This window comes from Lactuca saligna, chromosome 9 (genome assembly GCF_052625555.1).
Source record: "Lactuca saligna cultivar CGN05327 chromosome 9, ASM5262555v1, whole genome shotgun sequence".
Taxonomy (NCBI): domain Eukaryota; kingdom Viridiplantae; phylum Streptophyta; class Magnoliopsida; order Asterales; family Asteraceae; genus Lactuca; species Lactuca saligna.
Genome location: NC_136425.1, coordinates 142,553,152 through 142,561,227, shown reverse-complemented (window position 1 = coordinate 142,561,227; position 8,076 = coordinate 142,553,152). Strand labels below are relative to the sequence as shown.

Here is an 8,076-nt window from a genome sequence, read left to right as displayed (position 1 = left end):
GATGTTAAAAGAATTTTGGGTATTTATGATTTATGATTTTCAATTATTGTTGTTGATTTTTTTGTTTGTTGTTCAAAAGAAGAAGTTAAAATCCTATTGCCTTCATGATAAATGCTTGCTTAGGCATGTGACATTTATCTGGTGAATGATTAACTACAAAGATAAATATTAAAATTTAAATTTAATTATTTATAATTATTTTTTTCTTTTAAAAAATCACATTAGCTAATACTAAAAGCGATGCTACAAGTAGAATATTTAAATTAAAAGACATTTACGTATGATTTTTAAATTCTTTTTTAAGAAACTACAAAAACATTAATAAGTAAAATAAAGAAACTATGAAAAGATTAATTAGTAAAATGAAGAAATTATCACAACACAAAGACTTAATTTCATAATATGTTATTAAGTGTAATCATGTTAACTGCTAAGAACCGATTTTGATGGGTGTCAGTTTCAAAAACATGAACTGGAATTGGAACCACTCTTATTGGTTACGATTTTGGACTTACCAGTAAAAACTTTTAATTGTTACGATTGTAAAAATAGATATTTGTTCATGATGCTAACCCTAATCGATAACCACAAAATGTTGAATATCATCGAGCAATTTGTTGTTTCATCGACTTTATAGTAAAATTTTGTATGGAGTTTTAAATTTCATATTGATTTTATTTAATTTGATTATAAAGTTAAACTTAATTTTAATTTTATTATAGCATTTTAGTTTATTTTTTCTCGGTTATAGAAATCAACTTTAATGTTATTGTTGATTATAGAATTTTGTTTTCTTATTTTTTAATTATAGCATTTAATTTTCATTCTAATGTCAATTACAAAATTTTAATTTTATTTTTCTATTCAAGAATTCACCATTTATTTTAATGTATATCACTTTACTTTAATTTTTCCAATTATCACATTCACTTGTGATGGTAATGTTGACTATAACATTTGATTTTCATCATAATTATAGCATTTATATGAAAATTATAGCATTTTTTAGATTGTTTTAGGAAATTTAGTTTTTACTGTGAAGATTCATAATTAATACTCTTAAAACTAATTTACTTTTTATTATAAAAGTAATTATGTTCATTCTTAAAAGAAATGTGTTTGTTTAAAACTGCAATGTCAAAATTGAAAATTTTGACAATATGCATTTTGGTTTGTTGTTTGGATATGATAGTTGATAGGAATTAAGGGAAACATTTATTGTTGGTTTTGAATTTGACTTTGGAGGCCCTACATTACAAGATACAAGGTTAACAAAATTTGTATGTGTAAAAGCCTTCTATTTTAATTAGTAAGAATTTATTATATTTGTTAAATATAAGGAAGACCAATATGAATAAACAAAAAGGGTTTACATTTACATGAGAGCACTAAAGAATTTCAAAACGATAAAAGTTAAAATTAATAAACATAAGGGGTTTAAATTTACATAAGAGCAGTAAAGATTTTTTTTTTTTAAATTTATTGTGTTTTGTTAATTTATTTTTATTACATTTTTGTTATATTAAATTTTTTGTATATCAATGTTATTTGCATGATTGATTGTCGTTTTTTACACTCTATTCAAATTTATACCCCTTCTAGCCATTTACCCGCGCTAAGTGTCAGACGGCAATGAGTTTCTTTCGAAAGATAGTTTTATCAATGATGATTAGTTTCCTTTAGACATGAGCTATTCATTGCGGTCATTTGGTAGACTATTTTGTGTCGAATAGTTTATTTCAACGGATAGTTTCTTGCTAGGTGTATAGTCATACAATACGACAGAAGTTGAGTCTACATTTGGAATTTCATCTAATAGTTCATACTTGATTTTACAATATATATAAACAACAACAATCTGCAATCATGTAGTTTTGTATATTTATAACATGTCCAATATATAAACTACATCAATCTGCAATCATGTTGTTTCATCTGCTAGCCCTGCATTAAACATCAAATGAGCATCTAAGATACATATTAGAAGAAATTGTAAAATAATAAGTTGTTGATTGTACCTTGTTAATCACATAAAACTTCTTTGTACACAACGTTTGATGTGTAGATTCCATCATTATCAAAAAAAATTTCCGGCTTTACTAATATCTTGGTATTGACACGTGATATTCCTCTGGACAACGCCACATAAAGTTGGCCATGTGAGAATACCGATTCTGGCAGATAAACACCTACATTTGGAATTGTTTGACCTTGAGCTTTATTGATTGTCATAGAGAAACTAACCTGAATTGTAAATTGCTTTCTCTTTAGTTTGAATGGGAACATCCAATCGTCAGATGGACATAAAGGAATTCTTGGTAAAAACACTCTTTTTCCAGCATGTTGGCCAACAACTATCTCTACATCAACGACATTTTGTTGGAAAGCTCGACATATCAATCTGGTGCCATTACATAACCCATTTGAAGGATCAATATTTCGCAAAAGTATTATTGGGCACCCAGATTTTAACCGAAGATAATGAGGGGGTACACCACTAACATTTAGCAAGTTCAAATATTCCATCGGATATAAGTTATTTTTGTCATCTTCCGCTTCATCAAACCTGTAGTTAACTTTTTGCTCGCTAGAAAATCGTTCGATGAACTTACTATTAATCCCATCAACACTTTCATTTTTAGTTGACAATATCGCCCTCGAAATGATAAATTTTGAATCGGCATCGTTGGATTGCAAAGAAGGAAATATTGCATCAATCAGAGTATCCACTGAATTAGGTTTATCAGTGTATGTAATGGACATGTTATCAGGTATACGAATAAAGGAATCGTCCAATGTTTCCTCCTTTCCATCACCGACTCGTAATAAAAAATCAGAAAACCATGGGTCATTTACCGCTCTCATATTGATGTTTAATTGAAACCTTATAACTGAAGCCCATAGAGGTGACATTCGTAAACTAGAGTCCATAATTTGTGCTCGAGTGCCACGTCTCACAACCAACAACACTTGTCTAAAGTCACCTCCCATAACCATTATCCTTTCACCGAAAGGGAGCTTCTCATCTGTGATGTCTTGCAATGTCCGATCAACTATTTCTGCTGACTGCTTCTTAGCTATTGCTGCTTCATCCCATATGATTACCTTTTCTTCGCGAAGTAGCTAAGCCTTCCCTCTTTGTTTAGTGATCTTGCACATCGAGTTATTATCAAGATTGAGAGTAATTCCAAATCGTGAATGAGCTGTTCTCCCTCCTAACATGTTGTTAGCTGCAACACCTGATGTGGCAGTTACAAGTGCAATATGACCACAGGCACAAATATTGGCCACCAAAGCTTTATACAAAAATGTATTTCCAATTCCACCGGGACCATCTATGAAGAACACACCCGGAATATTTTCATCCACATGCCTCATTATCTCATCATATGCAAACTTCTGGTCTGGATTGAGAGAGTCTTGCGCAAGTAAGTATTCATTTCCCACATTTATAAAGTATTATTCTTGCACCTCATGATAGCCTCTTGATTGTAAATCGATGTGTGCATTGACATTTGGAAAGTCATAATCACTAAGCTTTTTACTCATAGATTCTACGGACTCTAATGTCGATGAGGACTATATTTTGCACTCGTTCGGCACATCCATATTGTTTCCTATAATCTTCAGAAAGAGAATCATAGTGGTTGTCTCATAACTTGCGAACATTTCTTGGTTCACAAAAAATTAGCATCGTCGCAAATAACCTTCTAAGTGTGATGGGAAATTGAAATAAGGAAGCCTCTACAAGACAGTGTGATAAATTATCATCGGTCTCTATTAAACCTCTTTTAAGAGATGCTTTTTGAAATGTAGGGTGTAATACACCATTGGCTGTTTATAAATCTTCAAAGCAAGTAGGCCCGGTAATATGACATAAAAGCAGGCGTAGGTAGTATCTCTCTCCTTCAGCTGGATTAGCATAAACAAGTCAACCAATCATTGATTTATGTTCCATGGTCCTCCAATAATGGTTGCTCCAATTGCATGTAAAATGCTCGGGAAAATCCTTATACAAATATTTTCTCGCATTGGAATCTTCTTTATTCTTCTTGAAAAATGTCATCAACATTGAATTTTTTTCCTTTCTCCCTATCAACAATGTCTTCCATTCTGTCACCGTCTTTGAACCTAACCAACTGTTGATTCGGGAGATGTATTTGCAAGGCCATCACACAAGGGTGGATTTTTGAAAGAGAAAAGCTAAAAACTCGCCATAATGCCTCAGGAGGGGATACATAACGTGCGTCTTGAAACTTTCGTATCTCATTAATAACAATATTTTTTTGGTATTTATCAATAAGGATAACTTGTTTGTCATGTAATGCAATGCAATGAAGTAATCTTCTAGTTCCCGATTCCTTGTTTGTGATATTACTAACTGTCAAAAGTCATACCAAAAATATTATTAATGATACCATAGATACTAAATGTCAAAAATCATACCAAAAGTATTTTAAATCATACCATAAATATTAACTGTCAAGTCATATCAAAAATACTTTAAATCATACCATCAATACTAACTGTCAAAACTCATACCAAAATTAATCATATCATTATCATATTTTCATTAAAATTGCATATTTGATTTAATATATTTTTATTCATTATTGTACTTTGAAATTGAATTACCTCAGACCAGAATTCCCTTGTCAAGAATTTGTCAATTTTTGCGAGATATCCTGGAATATAAAAATTAAAAATTAAAATGATAGAAACCAATGAATATATATATATATATATATATATATATATATATATATATATATATATTAAAGGAAGTAAGAAGTAAAATACAACAGTATTAGCCATCACATTCTGCTCATCCCATGTGCGTGCTTTTTGATTTTGCGGATTGAATTTCTTGAAGTTATCGTTCACAAACACTGTATCACCATTCACATGAAAGTGAAACATCGCAATAGTGGATTTCTTGTTGATCAAACTAATGTCATGACAAAACTTCAAGCTTTTAAGCTCCCGGTTTATGTACAGATTATGAACAATGAGTTTATTTCACAACCATGGGACTTCTTTTCGGATCCATATGTTGAAATAAACTCGTATGTTGTGGGAGCTAATGTTGATGGTGTTATTACGGATTATCTAGCTACTGCAGCCAAATACAGAAGTAAGTTCACTGTTCACTGTTTGTTTATACATAACAACTATTCACTTTTAAATTAAAAAAAAAATCCATAATCACCAAATTTTGTTTATGTATTTGGTTGGCAAATCTAGTCAATAGGTGTTTAGGACTACCACCAAATCAGACCCCAACATACATGGCTCTTACTTCACTTGGACAACTCACGCCACTCATGACACTATAGTTGATGCCACCAGCTGAGGCTCCCAACCCCATTTTGACTGAGGCTGATGTGGCAGATTCAGCAAAATCATTAATCGTCAAAAAGATATCAAATATCTTAGAAAGAAAACAAAACATAAACAAGACAAACCTTGGATTTCGCCAATGTTTCATCCCTGTCTACAACATCTATAATGAAGCTCATATGATCTATCAAATCATTCTCTGAAGGCCTGACATTGTGCAAAGTGCAAAATGGTAAACAGATGGTCGTAACAAACTCATACCAATAAAGACTAAAAACAACAACAACAAATGCAGATACCTGAAAACTTTAGAGAGGTGGTCCCACAGAGATTTAGCTGATGCTTCTGGTTTTCTTTTGAAGCTTAATCCACAACAACTTCATCATTGTGAACAACCACTGCTCCGAAAGGGCATCCGTCTCCACAATCGACTCCTTTGTAAGCTTCTTCAACAGCTCTTGTCAAGAATTTGTGATCTCTATCCTTCACAGCTACTAAAAAAAATCACCAAAATTGAAATCTTTATAAGTAATAAATTAATTAGTTTTATTCACCATTCACCATTGTATCTTTTTATCTTACTTTCAAGTACCAAATCAGTCATTAATTTTTAAACGAAAACCACTTTCAAGTGAATGCATTATGTAAGCAGATGCATTCTTTACAGGAGCACTACTATTGTGGGTATTGGTGTTTCTTTAAGAGTCAAAGATTCAGTCAAAACTTCAACTATCACAACCAATACAACTGATTCAGTAACACTAAAACATTAGTTTTATTTAAAAAAAATGACCGTTTTACCCATATTTACCTCTCCAGCAACGTCAACATTATCTAATGCAAAACCCATTGCTTTTTTGTTTTGAATTCTTTATAATGTTAGGGCACGAAGCATGTCTTCAAATTCATCTCTTTGTGCATCAGTTAGCGTTCATTCAGTATCGACACGCTGCAAAGATGTTTTTTTTTTTTAATTTATTTTTTTAAATCTTTTAAATAGAAATAATAATGCTATTAGCCTATAATAGAAAAAAGATAGTAGTACCCTGCTTCTTCCAGCAACAAATGTGGCTCCAGTTTCCTCATTTTCTGGACTCTTGGCTGTTGGCAAAGCAGAAGGTACCCATTTAGACAATCAAAAAGTGTAAAAGTATTGCATATTATTTAAAAACTTATGATTTTTATCCACAAAAAAAAAGTAATTAAAGATGATGTGTGTAGACGAATAACATATGTTACCTCCCACTACCAGTTATCATTATGATGAACAAACTAACAACATTTATAGACAAGTAGAATATCATTCAATTAGGACTCAATTCTATTATGGAATTGCTAAATCCATCTGGATCCCACTGCTCGGAATGAATGAATGAATCGAAATGGTTGTATGCTTATTCGTCATTTGCAGGTCAACCCTAGAAGTCAAAATCGTAACATATTTTTGCAATCGGAATGGAACCTAATTGGAATCGTAACATATTTTTGCAATCGGATTCAAGCATGTGTTTGGAACGATTGAGGTTAATCGGAGTACTATAAACATATGTTTGCGATTGCTAGTCAAGCAAAAGGTCAAAATTAAAATACTGTGAAAGACCTTACCTGGGAAAGAATGAAATCGAGATGATTTGAGCAGGTGTTCCTGCGAGTCAACTAGAAAAAAGTCAAAATTGGTGTATTGCGAACGCCAACCTGCGAATGTTCACTGTCAGCGACTCTCTGGAGAAACAAAGGCCATGTAAATCGATTTTGTTCGAGATTTTTTTCAGAAACAATCGGTAGTGAATTATGATCGGAAAAGGGGAAGTTGGTGTGAGAGTGAAGGTAGTAAGTAATTGGGAAGTGATTTCGAAGTGATAAAGGTGTTGGGTAAGGGCGGAGACACCGACGCTGGATACCTCATTGGAGAGTCCAAGGTCATCGATAATTTGAAATTATTTCATTCTGATGGCGATCGAGAGAAAGAGAGGCGAGAGAGAGAGAGGGACGTCTTTGGTGGGGGAGGTCGGTAGCCGTGGACCTTCGGTCTTCAGTGGGAGACATTGGTGGAGATCTCTGCATCTTTGGTGGAGATGATGAGATGGTGGTTGTGTTTAGGAGATTAGGGTAAGGTTCGCGTGTAGTGTAGTGTAATACGTATCCTGTGTAATGTAATACATATATGAATTGTTACATGTTTAATATTATTGTACCTCATGTAATATATGTTGTACCTCTTAATTTTCAAGAAATGAACAATATGTTTAATAATATATATATATATATATATATATATATATATATATATATAAGTTAAACTTCGATATCTTAGTGGTGTTTCTCTTTCGGATGAGCTAGAACTTGAAGACTGAGGAGTGCTTTAGGTACTTGGATTGTTTTGAGCGGTGTGGATTATGCTTTCATTTGGATCATTCAATTCATATGAGTTTTCATATTATTGGAATGGGTAGATTTGTTCTTGTTCTTCACTTGCATCTAGTAAAACATCAAATGTAAATATTATTCCAGGAGTACTTTTGATCTTCAAAGCATGATTCCACTCCCATTCTTTTCATTCTTCAAACATCACATACATACTCATACGAATCGAGCCCATATCTGGATCGGGTAGTCAATTCCTTTTTGTTCCTTTTTCAACTCCCAAGGAGACCATCTTCTTGCTCCCATCGTCAAGTTTCTTTAAATGTGTTACCGCCACCCTTACACACAAACACTCACATACATATACACATA

The 8,076-nt window shown here is 32.5% G+C and overlaps 1 protein-coding gene across 1 annotated transcript; it reads right to left on the bottom strand.

The window, feature by feature from the left end:
* Nucleotides 1-2,022: 2,022 nt before the first annotated feature.
* LOC145016767 (uncharacterized) lies at nucleotides 2,023-2,997 on the bottom strand. Its single transcript, XM_078974985.1, has one exon. The coding sequence runs from the start codon at nucleotides 2,995-2,997 to the stop codon at nucleotides 2,023-2,025; it is 975 nt and encodes a 324-aa protein (XP_078831111.1).
* Nucleotides 2,998-8,076: the final 5,079 nt, after the last annotated feature.